We start from the raw sequence: 25,027 nt of genomic DNA, 5'->3' as shown, positions 1-25,027 counted from the left end.
CTCTATGTGTGTGTGTGTGTGTGTGTGTGTGTGTGTGTGTGTGTGTGTAAAAAGCTAATGAAGGGACATTATTAGACTCTTGTACTGTAACCATAGGGATTAGAGGAACAATCAGTGCTAACTTGGATATGTTAGCATTCACTAGCGGTGGCACCTAAATAAACAGCTAAAGTAGGCCGACGGCATTTATTTTCATTATGGACCATTACACGCAAAAGCAACATCACACACAGGTGGAGAGATTTAAAGGGCCAAGAGCCTTAAATTACTGAGTTAATGCTGTTTGTATTATTGTTATTACATTTTTATATTTCCTTTCATTCCCTCTATCTGCATATATGTATGTATTAATAGTAGCTTTTGTTGCACATGTATTGTGAACATAAAATGTGTTAAACACACAATACGACAGGACACTAATATGAACAGGAACAAACAAACACTCCCCTTTTCTCTCTCTCTCTCTGCCTCTCTCTCAGGTATATATTACATGTACGGTTTGTCGGATCCCTTGTGTCTACCGAATGTGCCACATACCTACATGTAATCACACTCTAATACTGCTTAGATGTACACTTCGCAATGCGCCGTGATAAAGCAAAAAAGTGCTTGTTGATGTGTTTCTTTAACATACAAACACACACACACACACACACACACACACACACACACACACACACACACACACACACACACACAAACACACACACACACACACACACTCACACACATACTCAGGCTTTGCAGTAGCTATGCCCATACATCTAGTAGTAGCTGTCCATATTAAGAAAGCCTCTGTCTCAGTCTTTGTGTGCAATAATTAAGTCACTTCACAGCCATTGTCAGGAAATAACAAAATTATTCTTTTCCCTTTTCTCCCTCTGAGCCGAAGACAAATGAACGCCAGACGGATGCTCTATATTATTTTCCCGCTCTCTCACTTGTGCCGTTTCACTCTGCCAGAGGCTTATTACATTAATGCATTGGGTGACCAATTATTCTCATGTCAAAAAAATATTTGGTGACAGAATATAAAGTACCTGTTCTTCAGAAAGATGACAGAAAAAAAGAAGAAAACTTTCCAGGCAAGAATTAGTTTGAAAAATGTTTATTCAGAGGGGTGCTAAATTCTTTCCTTACAGTAGTTGTCTGGCTAAATTCTTTCCTTAGTTGTCTGGCGTGTGGTGCAGAATGGGTTTGTTTGCTGTGCGTTTTCACAAAACTATTCCGAGATCTCTGTCTCTCTCGCACGGTACAGCGAGATCCTCCCCCTCCTCCGCACGCTCTTTCATTTCTTTCGTAGTTTTTCCGGCGAGCCGTCATACCAGGGGCGATTGTTCCTTCACAACGCTCCGTCTAAAGGCAGACGGGATTAAGATTGCCTGCGCTCGCACGTCCGCCAAAGCATCTCACTTTTTTACTTTTTTTATTCATTGGCCGGGGCTGCGCCCACTGTGTTAAATCGGTGTGTTCAAATACCCTGTCACTACAAGAGCAGAGCCTACGGACTCACACTGCTGTGCAGCCATGGAGCATGGAGCATGGAGCATGGAGCATGGAGCACGGAGCATGGTTGTTAGTTTCTCTAGAAACACATTTTATTTATTTATTTATTTATTTATTTGTATTCTTTTCATATTTTGCTGTTGAAAGATTGCTCGCGCTCTGTAGGTGTTCCGTATGTGTTTGTGTGGGACGCTATTCGCATGCAAGTTGTGCGAATTCTTAACACTATTCTCAAGAGGGGTGAGATTGGAGCATGTTCACACTGCAATGCCCTGTGTGTGTGTGTGTGTGTGTGTGTGTGTGTGTGCGCGCGCGCACCACTGCTGAAGGAGCTGTGGTTGCTCGGCAGGAGGAAAGGTTGTTTGGTCCCGTTGGTGATGGCGACTCCTACAGAGCCACCTGCTCATCGAGCGGGCCTGACGTCACCGGTGAACCCGTTACCACGGCAAGGATGATTGGCTGTCCGTGGGATGCTTCTCACACCCTCGCCTCCATATACTGCTGCAAACAGAGCTGTCTCAACACTTACTGTACACTTTAGCTAATGTCACCCTCTGACACAGTAGTTGACATACTGTAGCTAAGAGCCCAGAGAGGGGACGGAGAAGGACCAACGACTGGACAAACAACAGCTGTCTAATGGAACTAGAGCTTAACGGGACGTGAAAAGCAACACCGAAAGCTTTATCTGACCATCACATGGTCAAATAGCAAATTTACGCTATTTGCGCTTTGCGGTTAGACCAATAGTGCAGTGGTGTGGTACGTATGCTAGTTGTGTGGATCAAAACACTGTTATAGTTAATTCTTCAATTCAATTCAATTCAATGGTGCTTTATTGGCATGACAAAAAGGGCATTTGCATTGCCAAAGCAGTAATACATAACAGTGTATAAACAATTTATGAGTAACAGATCTAACCTTAGAACTTATAAAATATCCATATAGGTAATAGAGGGTAAAGGAAGGATGGAGGACAATACAATATAAACAAACAATAAATAAACAATACAATACAATATATCTGCTGTAAGTACAAGGCATATAGGGATTGAAATTGCATTTCCCTCAGGCCCACTGTAGGGTACATCCACAGCTACAGTTCCACAGTATGTCTTGACCTCCAGCTTGTAGTTTAGCTGTAGTACTAGAGTTTCATATAGCAGAATTGTCCTCCTTCTTCTTCAGATCTTCTGTGTGAGTCATTCTAAATGATGTGTTCCATACGGACATCACACAGACATGGAGTATCTTCACATTTGAGCCGTGTTTCTTTGAGTACAGGCGCATATAATTGTGTAACTGCAGGGAGACCCTTACAAAATACATCTGAGATGCTGATTCACATTCTGCTCACATCGAGAGGAGGCTTTTTATAGCCTCAGACAGAGAGAGAGTCTCCTTTAATGCACACAGTACTCTGGGGTTGTGTGTGTGCATGAGAGCTTAAATTTGTATGTGTGTCTGTGTGTGTGTGTGTGTGTGTGTGTGTGAGAGAGAGAGAGAGAGAGAGAGAGAGAGAATGTGTGTGTGTGTATTGTTCAGCGAGTGTAATTCTGTGTGTATGTGTAGGTGTGTCTGTCTGTAGAGTGTGTGTTTGTGTGTGTCTTGTGAAGATTCCAATGTGTTATGACACATACCTCTGCTCTCAAGCAGGGCCAGGGCAGGAGGCTAATGGCCATCGCCTGGGTGACGAGTCCAAAACAGACACTTCTCTCTCTCCTTCTCTCTCTCTCTTTCTTTTCTCCTCTTCCTCTTTCATCTTCTGTTTCTCCAGCTCTCACTTCTCTCTCTTTCTCTCTATCCCTACATTCCTCTTCTCCGGTCTTTTCTTTTTTGCTCTCTTTCATTCCCTCTCTTTCTGTCTTCATCTTTCTTTCTCCTCTCTCCTCTTATCTTTCCTCTCTCTCTCTCTCCTCTTATCTTTCCTCTCTCTCTCTCTCTCTCTCTGTCTTTCTCCTCTTTCTCAGGGGAGCCAGTGTCAGGCTGTATGATACCCCGCTTGGATCAATAGCTGCTCTAAAGGGAGCGTCGTGCAGGCCACCCTCCAGTTGAACCGAGAGCAGGACCAAGTTCAGGGAATCGTCCTACTTGCCTTCTCCTGTCATTAAGATGAGCCGCCCTAAATAGATCTCAGTTCAGCAGGGAACAGCTTGCACTGCTCACAGGAGCGCACAGGGGCGCGGGACAAGATGGCTGCCCTCTCTGAAGCACTTTCTCCTCTCGTTTCACCTACTGCAGAATAGGGAAGCAAATCACAGTAACATGGATATAGTTTTAACCCTTAAAGGTGTAGGTTTTTGAACGTTCTGTTGAACGTTGAAAGTTCCGCAACAATTGAAGGTTCTAAAATTCTATGTTGAATTCAATGAACCCAGATATTCTTTAGAACGTTCATTTCTCAACATTCCGGTACTCCTTTAAGGTATAGGTAGTACTGTATGTATTTATTCTACAAAATTCCTTGAGGAAATCACACTTTTTGTTAGAGAACCAAGTAACCTATGGAAACGTTAAACTTTTAAGATGTGGACTTTGACATGTATAGAAAGTTTTAGTTTGTTAGTTATTTTGTTCAGCATGACACCATGTTGAAAGTCTCATTAGGTTTATAACACAATGCATTTCAATAGTGTTATATTCCTCATACATGAGAGTGTATTAAGATGTGCTTAATACCGTAACATTGGAAAAATGAAAATAATGTAACTCAGTGGGGTGGTTGAACCCTTTTAACTTTCTCTTCAAAAGCAAATGATATCAGAAACCCCAGAGGAATATTTTCCCAAACTGTTTTTAATTAGGAACAATAGTGTTGTATGAACTGTTTTTGATTAGGGACAATAGTGTTGTATGAACTGTTTTTGATTAGGAACAGTAGTGTTGTATGAACTGTTTTTGATTAGGAACAACAGTGTTGTATGGACTGAAGAAAAGTCAATTGATAAATGGTTGAGTACCTACTGCAGGGGTTTCTCCATGTCGTTGTCAGTGCTGTATAAGGCAGCATCTGTTACATAAACACAAGGTACTAAACGAGGCGGACACTGTATGATTAGTTAGTTGTACCTGACTAACTTAAGAAATGCCTGTCTAGTGCAGGCGCAGTCAGAGGAGGCCTTGTTCTGCACTGTGTGATGGGAGCACATCACCATCCTGGTGTTTTAGTACAGGCCCACACACATATAAGCACACACACAGACAGACACACACACACCCACACACACAGACAGACACACACACACATTCACACACACACACACACACACACACACAGATGAACACATACACACACACACACACATAGATGCACACACACACATACACACACTCTCAGATTGACACAGATCCTCATCCTGGAGGGGTTGGGTTGCCCCGGTGACCCTGACGCTCAGAACATCTGGTCTGACAGACAGTAGCCTGCTCAGGCCCTGACCCTCTAGAGACACACACAGACACACAGACACATACACACACACACACACTCACACACGCACAAGGCTGCCAGTCAGCCAAAAAGGAGTCTCTGCTTTTACAGACATCTGCTGAACGAAGATTAAGAGTGGGAAACCCACTCACCTCTTGTTCCCATGGGTGTTTGGACCGCATAGAAGCCTCACATATACTACAGGTGCTGAAACACACCTGTATACTCACATAAGCACACATACTGTACGCCTACACACATGCGCGTACACACTCACGTAGTGTGGACATGCATCAACATGGTCTCTGACTGGGTTAGTGTGTTCTGCTTAAAGGAGAAATCCGCAGATTTTTCACATAAATCTTCGTTTCTCGAGCTCACCGAGTACTGTCGGTACAAAAAAAAACTCAGGGGGCATGTCCATGAGCCCCCATATTCATGCCCCAGAGTGTAGAGCTGTAGCTGCCTGTTCACTTTAGCTGTTGAAACTAGCAACTAGAGCTGGGTAAAGCTGGGTCGTTTTTTTTGTCCGTACCGACAGTACTCGGTGACCTCGAGAAACGGAGATCTATGCGAAAACTCGCTGGATTTCTCCTTTCTCCTCTATTTCTTCTTCTGTTGTGAGCGGAGCTTCCTCAGCATATAACTCAGATGACTGAGCATCTAACGTTGTCTGAAGGAGAAGCTCATCGTGTGACGCAACAGGTGTGTCACGCATGTCACGACTGTAAACCTGCAGCTTGGTGTGCTGTTGGGTCGCTTGTTGTTTCTGATGGCCTTGAAGGCCATTTCAGGAGTCTCTTTGTCTGTTGGCGTTTAAAGGTCCCTGATCAGCGGCAGGAGCTCCACCCACATCTGGGCCAGATTACAGCCAGAACTCAGCCAGATGTGGGCCACTTCTGTTGCATAACTGTCCATGAGTAGGTTATGCATGCAGAGCAAAGGCTGCCGACGCGTGTGTGTGTGTGTGTGTGTGTGTGTGTGCATGAAAATCAATTTTCAGTAAGCGCCATTTGCACATCGTTCTCTCTCGCTCCCATAACAGTCCCCCCTCCAGTATATCTTTTGAATTGGCTTCCACTACAGAGAGCTGCCTTTCTATTCATTCATAATGAGCCCTGACTCAGGAGACATACGGACACTGAATATCAGCCCCATCTCCGGGACTCGGACGCCGAGCACAAGATTCGCAGTCCAAGTGATGTCTCACTGCGGAAAAAAGCTTGTCCTTGAAAAACCAATCCCGGAGCTGGCGGTTTGATAGCCGACCAAAACGTCCAGGTGCGGACTTAATGCAAGCCGCTCGGCTCGTGATGTTAATTAAATCGCTTGTGGTAATGATCTAATTAAAACTAGACCAAGTTAAAGTAAGAAGGGTGGTGAGTGGGGGGGGGGTGAACGTTAAACTCTGTAATATCAGGAGACGGGGGAGAGATTTTGGCACGCTACTCATTCGCTCTCTTGCTCCTTCACTCGATCGTCGGCTCGGCCTTGTGAAATCTCCGAGCGCGAAGCCTCATTAGGTCTGCTATCAGTGGAAGTGGTTGCCGTGTCGCCAGCAACATTATGCCCTTCCTCCTTCTGGCTGCCCTGCGAACGCAGCCGGACCGCGGCGATCTTAAAACACACACGCGCGGATCCCATGTAACCGATCTGACTTTGGAGCTAAGTGCTACGGGCGCCATGTGCTCAAGTGCCACATCTGCATCCATAAGGGGCGCAGCGCTAAAGTGCTGTAAACATAAGTTAAAAGCCCTATGAGTGAACGACTGGAGCTGGCAGAGAAAGTGTGTGTGTGTGTGGGTGTGTGTGTGTGTGTGTGAATGTGAATGTGTGTGTGTGTGTGTGTGTGTGAGAGAGAGAGAGAGAGAGAGAGAGAGAGAGAGAGAGAGACAGTGAGTGGGGATTTTCTAGAGAGCGCTGGTTGTTTTTGCTGGTTCACTGCACCTTTACACGCTCGGCACATTTTTCATTTTTTCCCACCGTTTTTTTTCTTTTTTTTTTTCCCTTGCTTGTGGAGGTTTTTGACATGATAAATTGCGGATGCCCCAGGAACCCCACAGCTGCTGTCGCTGGTCTCGGCCGGCCTCCGCTTGAGCTGGAGCTGGAGCTGGAGTCGACTCTTCCGTCTCGCCCGCAGCATCCCTGCTTGTCACTCTGCTTAGGTACCGCACTCTGCTGTGGCTGCAGTGCGACCACTGACAACAGCGTTTTAAACATATTCCACAAAGCCAACTTCATACGTGGCATGTACATGTAAGCACAGTAAATAATAATCCATCTGGAAAAAGCTGCTGCGCGAATAAGACAGAAAATAAACAAACAGAAGCCACATAGTATTGTGAATATTTCTGGCACAAATCTTGTCTTGTTTTGATTAAGATAATATTTTTAACCTGACTTAATTTCCTCCACATCTATTAGAGGTGCACAGTGACAGCATAATCTGTGTCCCCTTAACAAAAAAGTTAGGATCCGTATCAACTTTTATATTTTTGTATACAACACTTTTCTGAGGCCAATCATTCGGAGTCTGATTTAAAAGAAACAGAAGGAGCACCAGTGATAATTCAGGTAGCTAAAAAGATGTCACAGTAATTATAGTCTAAATAAAGCAACTCTGACGAGAAAGCTGGTTGGGTGTTCAATCATGGGAGAGTAGTATCATCTGATCCCACCTTTGGAGCTGCAGTGTGTAGCCTCAGCATCGTCCAGAGATGCCTGTGATATTATTATACAGCACAGCTCCACCTGGAACACTCACAAACACAGGGGACGAAGAAGGCAGCCAACACTATCAGCTGCACATCTTAAGCACCTTTTAGTCGACTTCTTTCCTCCATTTAGACCTGTGAACTGCTGTAGTTACCCTCCCACCCTCCCTCCCTCCCTCCTTCCTCTGGTCCAGTGTTGCTTATGTCCAGAGAAGCGTCTCTAGGCATGCTGGACTGGGGGTGACTTAAGCGCTCGTCCCGAACCTGGCAGCGCCAAGGTGGCGCCGCACCGTTTGCGTTTCCGTGGGGCGTCCAGGGCGACGCGCCAAATGCGACCTGACCCATGTGCCAGTTATCGGTGCCATCTGCCCTTCTCGCGCTGCTCGGGAAATCTCATCAAACCAGCTCAAGATGCCGCGCCCAGGTGGCAGGGCTGGGCCATGCGGCGCGTGTGCCAACCTCGCACTGCTCCAGGGGGGAGGGGAATGGGGGGGGGGGGGGGGGTTGGCACAGGGCCAGCTGTGGGCATCCTGACAGCTTTCACGTTGTTCATTAAGGCCGTCTTGCGCCTCCGTCTCTGGGAAGACGCCCAAGCGAACAGAACCGCTCTCATCCTCTCCTCTTCTCTCTTGCACCTCCTCTCTCGCTCCCTGCCTCAGTCATTTATTATTTATCTACTTGCCCACGCAGATTTACCGCTCAGCTTTTGCTCTTTGGTGCTGTTTTTTTTACGGGATTTACAGGTAAATGGTCAGCATCAGGTAGAGAGAGGGAGAGTTTTGGGATGGAGCCTTGTTGCCGTGGAGATGGGCGATGATGGGGAGGCGGGGGTCGTCAGGTGTAATTGGGGAGATGCGGGCGAAAGCATCGGAGCCAAAACCCCTGAAGAGAGAGAACGACTGGTGGTGCATCCAATGCTCTCCATCTCTCTTTCTCCCTCTCTTTCTCTCAGTCTCTCTCTATCACTGCCCTTTCCTCTCTCTCTCTCTTTTTCTTTTTCACCCTGTTGCTTATTCTCCCTCTCTCTCCCTCTACCTCCCCTCTGTTTGTTCCCTTTTATGTCTCTCTCTTTTCTCTCTCTCTCTTCATTGCCTCCCTGTTCTCACTCTCTCCATTGCTTTTCTTTCCTTAGGCTCTTTTTTCTCTTTCTCTCTCTCCACCTACTACCTCCATCTCTCTCTCTCTCTCTCTCTCCCTCCCTCTCTTCTGCTGGCTGAGGGCTGCCAGACTGTTCATGTCTGGAGTTGATTTATCCTCATTTGTGCTGGGTCAGAAGGGAGTGAAATTGGCATCTCCCCCGCTGGGGTGGCATCTGAAAGCATGACCCTCTGCCTTCCTTTTTCATCATCCACATGCAGCAGCACCATCACGCTACACACAACTACGCACTCACGCCATGCTAGCACAGGAACACAACACCATCACGCTACACACAACTACGCACTCGCCATGCTAGCACAGGAACACAACACCATCACGCTACACACAACTACGCACTAGCGCCATGCTAGCACAGGAACACAACACCATCACGCTACACACAACTACGTACTCACACAAGGGAAACAACACCATCACGCTACACACAACTACGCACTAGCGCCATGCTAGCACAGGAACACAACACCATCACGCTACACACAACTACGCATTCACGCCATGCTAGCACAGGAACACAACACCATCACGCTACACACAACTACGCACTCACACCAGGTACATAACACAACACCAACACACTACACACAACTACGCACTCATGCCATGCACATGAACCCAACACCATCACACTACACAAAATTACACACTCATGCGATGCTAGCACAAGAACACAACGCCATCGCACTACACACAGTTCAAACTCATGCCATGCTAGCACATGAACACAACACCATCACGCTACACATAGCTACGCACTCACGTCATGCTAGCACATGAGCACAACACCATCACGCTACACACAGCTACGCAGGCTAGCACAATAAGACAACACCATCGCACTACACACAACTACATAACACAACACCAACACACTACACACAACTACGCACTCACGTCATGCTAGCACATGAGCACAACACCATCACGCTACACACAGCTTCGCAGGCTACCACCAGAACACAACATCATCACTCTACACACAGCTACGCACTCACACCAGACCAGCACAGCAACATAACACGAGCATGCTACACACAACTATGCACTCACACCACACTAGCACAGCAGCACTAGCATCACGCTACATATTGTATATAGCTTACACCAGTCTAGAACAGGAGCACACTAGCGTCACGCTACATACTTGTGTATAGTTCACACCAGTCTATTAAAGGAGCACCCTAGCATCACGCTATATGCTACTCAGAAACTCACACTAGGCCAGCATAGGAGCACAGTGCCAGCATTACGCTCCCATTGCTCTGTGTATACAGCATCCTAGCATATTAGCATGCCACCAACGCCTCACTCGTCTAGGAGCCGCACTTGCATGCAGATTGGCTCATGTGACTTGCTACAAAAAAAAGTGGCTGTCAAAACGAGGACTTCCATCTCTGGGAGATTATGCTCTGGGGAGGATATATATCGGTGATGAGCTGGGATGCTGCTGTTTCCAATGTCACAGACACCAATAAGACACAAAAAAACAGTAGATGCCATCTTCTCTTTGATACACTGAGGCAGAAGTACAGAGGCACGAGATGGAAATTTGATTGTGAGATTTTGCCGTTGGGGAGGAAAGAGCAGTCTTGCGCGACACGAGTTGACAGGAAAGAAAAAAAGAAACAAATGGTGGGAATTGAGAGTTAGAGTAGAACAAATGTCATGGGAACTGACACTTAGTTTTTTTTTGTTTTTTTAATTAATAGGTCACTTTGCTTCTTCTTGCTCAGTCACTTTGTGAAATCTTCGCCTGCAGTGTTTCTATTTAACAGAGAGAGAATCATCCTCCTGCTCTCGCCCGTAAGGGAGTGGTATTAGCATTTGCTAAGGGATTACTTTGACCTACTATACAGCTGCAGACAAGCAGCAGTGCAGAGGAGAGCTCTGGCAAAGTCATGCGCATTCATTATCACACAGTTGCATCACCTCTGTTCCCTGACTCTCAGGCAAGACCCGTGCACATCTGCAGAAGAGGCTTTTTTGAGGCACTCATTAGTCCCTCGTAAGGTAGTCAGTCACATGATTTCACCTTCATTATAAAAAAGTCCTGAGGTGCTGCAATGCTTATAAATCAGATATTTCCAATCCAACTATTAAAGGTGCTCTAAGTGATGCTGGGTAACGTCACTTCTGTTGACTTTCAAACAAAACAGAGAGCTAGCTCGCTACTTCCTCCCCCTCCCTCCCGTGCTGCTCCCGTGCAATTGAAACTCTCCTAAACGTGCATCTCGTCTGTGATTTGCTGGAACAGTTTGTTATGTTTTTATGGGCTAGGTGTGCCCAGGTTGTTTTTGTTGCCGTTTTTGGAGCCTGGGCTGTCCACAGAGATCGCATTTTTTTACAGTGTATTCAGGACACAGACAGCTAGCGGTTGGTTAGGTGATGTTTGCAGTAAGTGATAAAATGTTTTAGCCTAAAAAATGCATGGCATCGCTTAGAGCACCTTCACACAGTCCTACACACAAGATTTCTCAAAAGAAGCAGAGATAATCCTTGTGTGCAGGATTGGAATCACCTTCACCTATATACCGGTATTCAATATGTTAACAATGAGAACGGATATTGTGTGATGTTTTGGATGTGGGGATTTAAAGGATGCTGCATATAAGATAATGTTTGAATGTTTCATTTTTTATTTTTTTTTCAAGTTTTATGGGGACTAAATCCATGAATACTTCATCATAAAACATTGTTTCTCGTTGTCCTCATGATTTTAAACAGTAATGCTTTTTCAGTGGTTATGTGTTTAGTCGACTGTGCAGATTTATAACCGTTTAAGGATCTGGGAATTTTTTTTTTCTCTAGAGCTGTTGAATGTGGGAAACTATAATCTGAGGTACAATAATTCACAGTGATCACACAAATAGGCCTCATAAATAAATGCGCCTAAATTTATATTTACAGCCAAAGCGCTGCATGTCTCCACCTTCTAGAAAGCCAACGCGAGGTGCCAGGAAACGCTCTGCATCTGCGTTCGTTCTTCCATCCTCTTTCTTTTGAAGGAGCTATATGTCAGGAACATGAATTATGAAGCTACACGTGAGTGACATGTCACATCGGGAGGAAGTCATGGCGATCGCTGGTGTTGCCTCCGGCATGACGGTAAACAGAACAAACAGAGATGATGATGGCAGCTCTCTGTGCGTCACCACGGGTCCTCTAAGAGGAGCTCAAACACGCCAGCAAAGACTCCAGAGATGCTTTTAGCAAAGTCGTTTAACGGACCGTAAGGGCTTCCTGTGGAGCGCGGCACAAATTTATTGCCATGGCGATTAGCATACAGACGGGGATTAATTCTGCATTGGGCGGAATGTTACGGCTGTGACACTGTCTACGTGATGATCAAAGTCTGCAGTAGGGGTGGGCGATATATATCGTCTGCGATAATATCGTGATTGTTGTTTTAACGATGTTCAAATTGACATTATCGAGTATTTAAATTACACTTGAAATCACGCATTGAAACCCCATACATTTACTAAATCCTATGTGGGAAAAGCCCCTGGCTGCAGCAGAGCAAGTGTCACGTGATCACTAGTGGGTCCACGTTGTCACACGCACGCCTAATGTTTATTTTGTGCAGGGAGAGGTAGGCTACTTGGGATTTTGTGCCGGCTACTTCTGTTCAGCATTGATGAGTCACGTTTTTTCCTACATGGTATTATATGGAGAGAAAACATTAGCCTTTGAGTATTTTAATAGTCAGTTGTAAACAAAGAACTCTTCTCATGTAGGCCTAACCCTTTTGTAAATGGTCTGAAGTTCGCTCTAAATAGATGTTATGCTAACGTTAGCATCTCTATGGGATTTCTCATATGCATTAGCCATAAGCTAACACATTAGTTTCTATTCTGTAACTTGGAATGTTAGCCTACATGATTGCTTTTAAACAAAACCTTGAAGGAAATAACTGAGATGTACTCTGTTGGTCTGCTTAGTTTTACAATGAATCCTAAGTAAAGGTTTTTGAAGGGAACTTCAGCTTCAGACTTTCTCTTGGGAAACTGGCAGGCCTATTCATCTTCTCTAATGTAGCTGGCTAGACCATGTCATTGCCACACACACAAGTGGGGGCAGAATTGGAAATATGTCATAGAGTGACAATGCATTGGTTGATTTGGTTAAAAAGTCACAGGTTAGGTTATTGGTTAGTATTGTATTGATGCTATTCATAAATAATGAGCTGTAAAGTAACTCAGACTTTTACAAATTTCTTTTAAAGGATATCAACTAATTATCGTTATCGTCAAAATCACAAAAAATATCGAGATATTATTTTTTGTCCATATCGCCCACCCCTAGTCTGCAAGTTTCTCCAGGTTAAATTACCCATTGAAACCGCAATGGACATTCAATATGGATCAATAATAAAATAATTGACAAACACGTGTGCTGCTCTGCCTTATTGTCGTGGAATCAATATGGCAAAGCAGAGGCAATTATTTGCCTGTGCTGCGATGGATCTGCTTCACGTTAATCTCTTGTCTTTGATGTCCCGTCAGAGTCACAGCGACGCGGCATGAAGATGCTTCTGGTTCACTCCAGCACCAACTGTCCTCAATCAGATAATTTCACGCCTGATTAAAAAGAATTGCAGGTTTGCGATGGCCAATAAAACTCGACACCGGGCTGTCTCGCAACATAAACAACAGCCTGATCAGACTCTCGAGGTTTCAAAATAAGCAGTCTTAGCTCAGATTTTTTTTAAACATTTTTATTTCTGTTTCATCCCCACATTTGGATTCCCCAGTGGCATCAGACTGGCCACGATCTGGAGTATGTTTGTTTACTCCCAGGCCAGATCTGGCACACCTATGGCCCAGCTCTGCTGAGCTGAGAAGTCTGCATGCATGCACGACTAACTAACAGGCAGTGCTTAACCGGGCGCATTTAGAAAGCAGGCTGCAGTTAATCATATATTTCAGTGCAGATCAAAGCATTTCCTCCTCCTCCTCCCTCTTCGCTCCCCCCCTCTCTCTCTCTCTCTCTCTCTCTCTCTCTCTCTCTCTCTCTCTCTCTCCTTCCCTCGCTCCCCCTCTCCCCCTCCGCTCCTCGGCATTCCCGTCTGGCCCTCGGCTCCGATGCTGCTGCGGATGAGCTCTAATTAGCAGAGTGCGAGCCGGAGCTCAGCTTCCCATGGACCGTCGTGATTAAACACCATTCCGTAGGCAAAGCCCCCCCACCCCCTGGCCCTCGAGCCTGGGAAATAAATGACCCATCATGCACTGCTCTCACTTAACTCCTTCACCTGCCAGTTAACCTTCACCAGAAACAAGGGTCCTGATTAATAGCATCATAATTATGGTCCCCCCCTCCTCTGCTAAATTAATACATCTATTGATTTGTCAGCTTTGTCAATATTTGAAAGTGATACAGCCGAGTCATTTAGATTCAAATTGGTGGGAGTGGATGAAATGTATGAGCAATGTTTTTAAATGAAAATCCAATGGAGCGAAGTATAGAAGCTCTAGCTGTTCTTTTTGGATTTTGTATGCATAGAATTATTTATTTCTCTCAGTTTTAAAAATAGGTCCTGCTTGGCATCTGTTTTAAGGTGTGATTTTTTTTTCTTGTTCTTTTTCTTTGGCGGTGCAGCACTCTGCGGTTGGTCTTCTTTTAGCAGATTTAGCAGGGTGTGTAAAGTATGTGAGTCCCAGTGTGTGTGTGTGTGTGTGTGTGTGTGTGTGTGTGTGTGTGTGTGCGTGTGAGTGTGAGTGTGTTCTCACACACTCTTCCTGAGCCAGGAACTCTATAGCAGAGACCTACAGTACGTTGTTCTCAGGAGTTGTAGACAAACAAAAGTGAATGGAAACAAAGGATTGAAAATTATTATATATAATTATTATGAATATAATAAAAAACAAAATAAAGTATAAATATAAATGATTGATTTTTAAAGCCTTTATAAAGCTAGAGTCTAACAATGGTGCCTGTAAAGGAGTGAGAGGTTAGTATTTTGTATATTTTATGACTTGTTTTTATTTTCTCTTTTGATTTATTCTTCCATTGCCTCACACGTCCATGGGCTTTAATAACGCAACATTGTATAACTTATATAATAAATGGGAACTTGTAAGTCCGTGGTGAACGAGTGTAGTGGGGGGGGGGGGGGGGGGGTGTTATTACAGTAAAACTAGCACGAGGTACATGTGAAAACTGGAAAGCGCCATAGGGAACAATATATACCGATCAAAGAATCAGTAAAGCAAAAACAGACAGATGGAAGAATATTTTGCAGGTTTCCGTAGATTTATGTAGGGTGAAATTGTACGGCTCATTAAACCAGCTTCGTGCTGTGAATTATTTTGTCCCAACATTGAATAAAGAACATCTTTGTCCTCAAAGACCCTATACGAAATCTGATGACCTGTTGGTTCTCAAACTGATTTTATACGCCATTAATTTTCCCATTCTGAATAATCACTTGCCTGTGTGTGTGAGCTTGATGGCTTGTTTATTTATTCACGTGGGCATCCAGCCTCCTTCCTTCACACACACACACACACACACACACACACACACACACACACACACACACACACACACACATACACACACACACACACACACACACACACACACACACACACACACACACTCTTTGGGCAGAGGGGGTTTGACACTGCTAGTGAACACTGACCTTTAACACACAACACTTCCTGCTACTGAGGCCAGAGTCACTCTTCACGTCCTTTTAAGGATGCATATCCCCCTCTATCTCATTCTCTCCATTCATCTCACTCCCCCCATTCATCCCTCTCTCTCCTTCATATCCCTCCCTCCCTCTATCTCCCTGTATCTTCTCTCTTTCCATCTCCCCCTCTCTCTCCATGTTTTCTTCTTTCATCCCTCTCTCTCCCTCCTTCTCCCTATCTTCCCTTTTTCTCTCTCACTATCTCTCTATTTCACAATTTCCTCTTTCCTTCTGTATGTTCCTTTCTCAATCCCACTCTGTTTCTACTCTTAGTCCCTCTCTCCCTTTCCCTCTTCCAATCTCTCTCTTTCCCTTTCTCTCCAGCTCTCCCTCTCTCTCAGTCCCTTCTTCTCTCTCCATCCTTCCCTTGCTCTCCCACTGATTCCTCCCTCTCTCTCGCTCTCTGCTCTCTTCTCAACCTACCCCCTCTCTCTATCTCTCTGTACCCCTCCCTCCCCCATCTGTATCCCCCTGTCTTTCCCTCTAACACCCTCTCTATCCCTCTCTCCCCCCTACATCCCTCCCTCCCTCATGTCTTTGAGGTTGAAATCCCTGTGCCCCCGTCTGTAAGCTGCCCACCCCTTGTTCTCTGTCTGCCTCATCTCTCTCTCTCTCTCTCTCTCTCTCTCTCTCTCTCTCACACACACACACACACATACACCACAAATACAGCCTCTGGCACACACAGTACACATGTTCACAGTCACACACACACACATTTGCGCACACACACACACACACACACACACACACATGCAGTCCAAAGACTGCGATGTTGGAGAAGAACACAGTCAAGGTTATCAGTAACTTTATATTCTCGTCCACACTCCCAAAGGTTAAGGTCCTCCACGTGTTCATGAAGCCAAGGACGAGCACATAGGATCTTGTTTATGCACTTGCATCTTTTTGTCCTTTTTCACTGATGCTGTGAAGGAGGCGCACAGGGGTCACCTTTCTTTCCGCTGCACTCCGTCAAAGGCTGTTTTATTTTTCGAAACAGTATTTCTAAACGCGCTCCCTCCGGAGACATCAAATTAATCTCCCGTGGATCGTAAAGGACACACACACACACACACACACACACGCTCACTAAGATGGAGGAATCTGCTGTGGTGATACTTCAGGAAGGAAAACCACTCTGTGAACCCCCATCCACCCACCCACACACACAAACACACACACACAGACACACACACACACACACACACACACACACACACACACACACACACACACACACACACACACACACACACACACACACAATTTGGATGTGACAGAAATCAGCAAGGACTGAGTGAAAACTGTGTGACATAAGAAAAGGTGAGAAAAAGAGAGAACACGCAAAAGAGGTAGACATAAAGACAGGTAGAAAGAAAGAAAGTATGAAAGAAAGAAGGGGTAGAGGAGGGGGTGAGAAAAGGAGAGAAAAGAGAGAGAGAGAGAGAGAGAGAGAGAGAGAGAGAGAGAGAGAGAGAGAGAGAGAGGGGGAAGAGAAAAAGAAAGACAGAGGGAAAGAGAGAAAGAGACAAATAAACTCCTCCTACTGCATCCATCGCAGGGGCACAAAAGGCTCTGTGTTGCCATGGTGATGGGCTTGAGAAGCAGAAAGCAGCACTTGTTAGATCCGTCACACACCCTGTGGAGGACCCCGAGGATGAACTGGACACACACACACACACACACACACACACACTCCAACACACTAATGCAAACACACGCACGCTGGCAAAGACAAACACACACCCTGTTGTAATTTATGCCAATTTCTCCCTTCCGTCCCGTGACAACCCTTGTGTGCACGGATCAATACTCATTATCGAGTCACCAATTCCGGGGCTTTCTCATGCGCCGTTACCCTCGCCGCGCCGAGAGGAAGACGAGGGGGCGTAATCAGGACAATGAGCGTAATTCAGCCAGAAGGGTGTCTGGTACAGCACGGCGTTACGTAATGAGAGACCCGCCGACAGTGGCGGTGGAGGTGCCACACGTCCCTCTTTACCGCTGCGGGTGTCTGCGCTTTTAGCCCACCACCGAAATGACCGGAATTATCCCGACAGAGACAGAGTCACACTGACAGACACCCTCCCCCACCAGTTGCGAGTGACAGCACACCATGTAGCCATTCAATTCGGATCAGTGCCATCCATCAAGGCAAGGCCACTAATGTGATCTGGGCTCCACGCGGCTCTTTTTATTTATTGCATGTTTTGGGCAGCGCTGAAGGCGGTGTGTGTGTGTGTGTGTGTGGGGGGGGGGGTCTGTGTGTCTGTGAGTGAGAGAGTGTGTGTGTGTGTGTGTGGCCTACTTGTGTGTGTGTGATGTGTGTGTGTTTGGCTCCTGTCAGATGTTATCCCAGCACCAGTGTCTCTTAGTCATGTCTGCAGAGATGTGAGATCCATCTGGATCCTCCAAGCCCCGAGCGGTCCACTCGACTCCCACCAACAGCCTCGCCAACGCAAATCATTTCCTACGACGCAAACTCGTCCCCGATTCAATTTCCTGCCTTTTAGAACAGCAGTGGACCCAGAAAAAAAAAACTTTCCGAGATTTCTCCATATCCCCATTTCTGCTCTGGTTACTTATCTATTAGCTCATTTACTTCCCAATGATATGTGCCCTATTGGGTTAGGTTGTGACTGATAGACGCTTGAGTTGGCCTCAAAGCACTGTCAGGTCAGTAGAGAGAGCAGATCTCTGTGCAGCTGCCCCCCTCCATCCACCCCCACCCAATTCTGTTCCCCTTAATAGCCCCCCGCCCCCCCCATGACGCTCCTACCCCCACTTCCTGCTGGAGTCTGATGAACCCCCCTCTGTCTCTGTTTCTCTCTGTCTCCACAGCAACCTGTCGAAGAACCCCTTGTCCACCCTCTCCTGGCAGCTCTTCCAGAGCCTGCAACTCATCGAACTGTAAGTGACAGAACAGCCACACCAACAACAACAGTAGCACAAATAACACCACCACCACTATCACCACCAACAACAATATCACAAGCAGCACTAACATCAACAGTTAAAATAACAACTCCACCTGCACCACTATCACCAACAGCACAAATAACACCACCACCACTATCACCACCAACAACAACATCACAAGCAGCACTAACATCAACAGTTAAAATAACAACTCCACCTGCACCACTATCACCAACAGCACAAATAACAGCACTATTGCACCACTATCACCAACAACAACAACATCACCAACAACACCAACAATAAGAGCACAAATAACAACTCCACCTGCACCACTATCACCAACAGTACAAATAACAGCACCACCTGCACCACTATCACCAACAGCACAAATAACAGCACTATTGCACCACTATCACCAACAACAACTAGCCTGGGTGTTCCCATGCTGCCTTGCGCGCGATTTGATTCATGCTGCTAAGGCAGCCTGGAGACCATGGAGCAAATTTTCGCCTGAGATAGGGGACCAATCATAGAACAATGGGGAAAGCAAGACGATGATGAGCTATGCACAGACACATTTGATAGACATCCGTGGCACCCAATAAACAGATCTGGGCATTTTTTTCAAATACGAGAAAATTAACGTTTGGTTCCCAGACCACGTCTCATTGAGAAGTGGTGGCGCTAGCCAGGCTAAACAACAACAACAACATCACCAACAACACCAACAATAAGAGCACAAATAACAACTCCACCTGCACCACTATCACCAACAGTACAAATAACAGCACCACCTGGGGGGTATTTCATCAACCTCGCTAATGAAGGCGGCGCTTAAGAGCGCTGAAGCCGTTCCATTAACTCAAGTTAGCGACATCTTGGCCTCGTTTATTCAAGCGAGGTTTAGTTCAGCTACATCTCTGCTCGTGCACGAGGTAGAAAAGTAGACCAAAACAGTAGATTGACGAAAATACGATATATGTCGTAAAATTAAGACAATACTAGATGATTTCTGTTTGATAGGCAAGCGCCATCTACAGGATTTTCATCGAATTTAACATCGAGAGAAAAAAATAGATTGCCTACAGAAATTGGAGAATAATTAAAAGCATAGCCTACATTTAAAACAACAATGCTAATGGTTTGAAATCAATTGCGAGTTTGATTGGCTTCACTCTTGAACACATAGACTAGCCAACAGTCTATGCTTGAACAAAACGAGTGAATGAATAAATAGTATAAACTCAAAAACAACTTTGCCATATATTCAAAACTATCTATAGCCTACGTTCTTATATTAAAAGAGTTCACTCCAAATTATTGTCTAGGTGGTCATAAAATAAATTAGTATCAACATAATAGCCTATTGTCTCCCATAAGTCCCAAAGTGTTTGAAATAAAATTATCTGAAATGCAATGGCTTTCATTTCAATTTATGCCTAGTTTTTGATCTGTGTAGCACACAGTTGATTTGACATTCATGAACAATCGTCGACACATGAAGCAGTTAATTATTAGCTGCCTAGGCTACAGAATAATTATCCTTTGGCTTGCATCAGATATAATATAGCCCACTGGCAATTTGTCACTGAACAGCCAAATGTGCATGACCCTTTATCAGCAGTAGACATGTCTTTCATCAAAGATTATAACTAAAAATGCCATTATCAAGGTGATAAACAATGTAGCCTTACTTCGTATGGGAAGCGAACCTGCGAACACGCAAGAATGTAATTCCTTTCCTATACCGTCTCGCTGCACGTTACACCACCACCGAACGTAAGTGACGCAGAGTAGCACGATTCCTAGAACCACACGCATGTGAAGTTAAAACATGTTTAATCGTATAATCTTCATACATTCTTTGGAGGTAGTGAATGTGTAAATCCATGCTTGGTCGGATTCTTACTGTCGGATGTTCTATTTTAGAAGTTGTAGGCTATAGGTGATGAAACCACAGGTTGACGGAACCATCTTTTTGCACTCGTTTTCCGACTGATTGTTTTTTTTTGCAACACAGCTTAATTTAGCTTGAAAGTTAACCTGCTACGTAGCAGGTTAGTTCTGTGGCATAGATTCCCATGGTTACCAAGCTGGGATTCACGTTAACCTTATTAATGGAACGGAATTCTCACTAAAATTAGCGAGACTTATCGAAATAAGCCAGGTTTGGCCTTTAGCGAGGTTGATGGAATACCCCCCCAGGACCACTATCACCAACATATTATATTATTATATAATATGATTGTAATTATGTTTGTGGATATAATTATATTATTATTATTATTATTATTATTATTATTATTATTATTATATTATTACTAATATTATTTTTATTATATCCGCCAACATAATTACATTCACTTTAAAACATATGCCTTCACCATTTGCCTACACTTGCAAACACTGACACACACCACCTGTGGGGTATACTACGAAGCACGTTAGAGATATCTAGGCTATGTAGACATATCGAAGCTTGACAAAGCCGGCCAATCGTGTAACGTGGAGATGCACAAGACCGCCTCTATTTAAAAACAATTACTTCCGCATTCATGAGCGATAGCTTAATCTACACTGCGGTCATTTTTTGTGTCTAACCTTTAACATCAAATAAATCAATTGTCATCAGTTGTTGTATGGTATGCACGTCCATAGTGGGATATTTGCACGCACAGCACTATTAAAGCACATTCGAGATCCAAAATGTTAGTAGAGGCAGAGTTCCACCTGTAAGATATATGACAGAATCCTACACGTGAGAAGACAATTGATTGGTCAGTGGGGGGTAGATTACACGATTTGAGCTATAACTTAGCACATAACCTCCTCCCGACCAGGTTTGGTTGACAGCATAAGATACCATGGTGATATAACGACACTAAAACAGATCCACTTTCGTGTCACAGCATAGCCTGGCTTTGAGCGCAACATACCTGGCTAACCCACTAATCGAGATTCGTAGTACACCCCACAAATGCACACATTTTAAGGACCACAATGGAAATAAGCCCTGTGGCTTTATTGTCAATCAATCAATCAATCAACAACAACAACACCAACAACACTAATGGCAACACCAACAGCACAAATAATAACAAAACAGCATCAGCACAAGCAACAACAATAACAACATAACCATATTCATCAACCACAACACCATTCACAATACTATCAACATAACAACAACAACAACCACAACATCGCCATTGGCAACAACAATAACATACTCACAACAATAACATCAACACTCCCTCCATCCATAACAAAAATATTCACTAACCATCCTTCTCCTTTTACAACTATCTTTCTGCACTGTTGGCTTGTACTTGAACTTCTAAATGGTAGAAGTATTTATTGTAGTAGTATTTGTTGTTACGTTACCTAAGGTCTCCTTGGCCATGTAGCATGAGGGCCCTATCGTGCACCCAGCATTTTTCGCCATACGCTCCGATTTGATTAAACCTTGCACCCTGGTGTGGCAACGACATATGGTGTGGTCTGGCGCATGATCCAAAAATCGCTATCTTAAGGCCTATTCACACCAAGAACGATAACAATAACTGTAACCATAACGATAAAAGCGTTCACACTGAACAACGATGAACAAAGTCTCTCCTTGTGTTAATGAATGTGACGGTTAAAATTCGATGGGTTATGATTGGCTATTTGCTTTTTATCATTCTGAAAATCGCTCTGAAAGTGATCCCCAACAATATCGTTATTCATGTCGTTATCGTTATAGTGTATGTGTGAGCGTCGTCATTCATATTAACAACAATGATATTTGTTTATAGTTATTGTTATCGTTCTTGGTGTGAATGGGCCTAGGGTGAATTTACACCCTCTAAAAATCACCACTGACCAAGAAAAACCTGGTCTGTGGCGAAAGGCATATATAAAGCACAGCTGAAGATACACTGTCATGAGATGTAAGCCGCCCTTAGCAACCAATCCCAAACAACTCCTCTACAGCATAAGTGTTGTATAAGTGTTGCTTTTGTCAGGCTACGTTTTCAATTGTAACCCCTTGTCAGTCAATAGTGAAAGTAAATAACTGTAGAACCATTTTGCCATTGACTATGAAACCACGATGAAGTTTGTTTCACTTTGTCTATAAGTTCAAATAATAGGCGAGTGCAGAATGTGTGTAGGCTATACTCTGCTAGTCACACACAGGTTTTAGTAAAGCAAGGAGCCTACTAGTGGAATTGTGCAAGCAGATTCCTTCAGATGCGTTGAATGTCATTCTCGTTGGTTTAAAGGATGTTACACCCAAAACACACCCATGACTGATTAAAAAACACAAGAACAACCCTTTTTGCACCCAGCACCCAATGTTTGATCACAAATTCACGCCATTAAATTAGTGAATGTGGACTGGACACGCCTTAAATGTCTTTAAACCTTGTGCCTCTGACCAGACGTTTCAGATTGTCTAGATAGGGCGCTGAATGTTTAGTAAGGGGCCCTGAATAAATTAATGCTAAATGAATGTAAACATATAACACTATCACCACTACTTGCTCTTGTGATTGTTTTTGTGTGGAGGGAAAAAGCCTAGAAGTAATTAGTGCAAATTGTTTGTGTAATTTCTTGCATGGTCTAGTGTGTGTGTGTGCTTTTAAAAGTGTTATCTATCGTAATGTGATTTTGATGTAATTGGCGGACTACAATAGTGTTAATTTTGTCACCTATTTTTAATTTAGTCTTAGTCTTAGTCTTGTGACGAAATGTCCTTTTTAGTCTTTGTCATATTTAGTCATTCAAATATCATTTTTGTTAGTCAAGTTTTAGTCGACTAAAAGTCTCGTCATTTTAGTCTAGTTTTAGTCAAAAGAAAACTAAAGGTATCTTAGTCTTAGTCAGTTTTAGTCAACACATTTTAGTCTTTTTTTATAACAAATTATTTCTGATTACCATTTGAGTCAAATAGTGTTTCACACATCTCAATTTTCCAACAGTATTGTGTGTCCACAGGGCTACTCGTCTGTTATAATTACTCATTCAGATTTTTTGTCAGTCAGTATGTTTACATGCACAGGTAAGTCGAGCTACAGTTATAGCTCGGCTGGGATTTGACCATAGACAGTAAAAGATTTGACTGGACCACTGTCATATTCGTAGACCAGTGTTTCTCAAAGTGTGGTCCGGGAATCACTGGTGGTCCGCAAGCTATCCCAAGTGGTCCGCGAGCAGACGTGGTAAAATATAATATAGATGAGTTGTTTGCAATATTGAACCAACTTGTATGTAAAAACAGTTCTGCAACACTGTCTATGTAAGATATGCCAGTTTAAATCATACAGTATGAATCCACACAATAAGCAAAGTGCAAAGACAATAAGCAAGGTGGTTCAGTGAGTAGGCCTATAGTGTAGACTAATTATAGGCTACTGTTGAAGTAGGTCTAATCTTTTTTTTTTTTTTAGCTAGGGTTAGTTAAGTGGTCCTGAAACTGAAAAAGTTTGAGAAACACTGTCGTAGACCAAAGTATTAATGTTTTACTCCGCCTCGCTAGGTGGCGATATGCGCCCAAACACAACACATTCCCCAAACAGACTCTCCATCTTAGCCATAGCTAACTTGCTAGCGAACTTTCCATATTAGCTTACTTGCTAGCAAACTTTGCATCATCAGTCTAACTGGTTAAATAGTTGACATTACATGATGAACATTTTCGTATGGACATTCTGGTGGATGTTAATTTGTATGAGAGAAGCTTCAACTTCTGGGTATGTAGCATTGTGGCATAAAGCTTAGGTAGTTAGTTGGTTAACTCTGGCAGAAATCTCCAGTGTTCTTGTTCCATGTAGTTTCGTGTTGCAGCCACAGGGTTGCAGCAACAGCACGTAGACTAGCCTACAGGAAAGCTGTTGCGTATGAACTCATTCGGAATATTTTGAAAACGTAACAGCTAGATATTCTGTCTTCTCATTTTGTAGACGAAAATGAAGAGATTTTATCTTAGTTCTTATTTCATGCAAAACATTTTAGTCTCGTCTTTTTTTGTCAACAATAATTCATCTTAAGATAGTCTTAGTCAGTGTTTCAGGACATTACTGCCGTCTCGTCATCGTCTCGTCTTAGTCATGAAAAAAAAGGTCGTTGACGAACATATTTCCTCTCGTCTCGTCTGACGAAATTAACACTAGACTACAAACAGTTTTTTTTTTTTTTTGAGAAATCACACCACAGTGTTTTTAATCTTTTGTATAATGTGCATTGCCACCAATTTGTTCAAAGTGTCAAAACAAAAGCCTCCGTATGACTGAGCCCAATTGCATTTCTGTGGCGTTACAGACGTCCAAGTAATTTCCTTTGCCTAATTAAGACACCAAATGTAATGGATTGCTGGGGCCCAGAGGGAGTTTGATCTCATTTTCTCTTTTGTCATGAATATTTGACAAGATTTGCTGCTTTATGAAAGTGCTTTTAAAACATTGAGTTACCCTTTTGAAATGAAACCTTAAATGCCATAAAAGGCTGGTTTGACTATCAGAAGACAAAAAAGAAGAAGAAGAAGAAGAAGAAGAAGAAGAAGAAGAAGAAGAAGAAGAAGAAATACATATAATGTCTCGCCATCATTAGAAACAGTTC

The 25,027-nt window shown here is 43.9% G+C and overlaps 1 protein-coding gene across 1 annotated transcript in view; it reads left to right on the top strand.

Moving 5' to 3' along the window:
* Positions 1-25,027, top strand: part of ntrk3b (neurotrophic tyrosine kinase, receptor, type 3b) — a 159,312-nt gene that overhangs the window by 40,955 nt on the left and 93,330 nt on the right. The window contains 1 exon segment of the mRNA XM_042074272.1: positions 18,347-18,415. Within this exon segment, the coding sequence (XP_041930206.1) occupies positions 18,347-18,415 (69 nt within the window).

The sequence above is a fragment of the Alosa sapidissima genome, chromosome 20, assembly GCF_018492685.1.
Source record: "Alosa sapidissima isolate fAloSap1 chromosome 20, fAloSap1.pri, whole genome shotgun sequence".
NCBI lineage: Eukaryota > Metazoa > Chordata > Actinopteri > Clupeiformes > Clupeidae > Alosa > Alosa sapidissima.
Note: the sequence above shows the minus strand (reverse complement) of the source record. Positions and strands in the feature narration are given on the sequence as shown.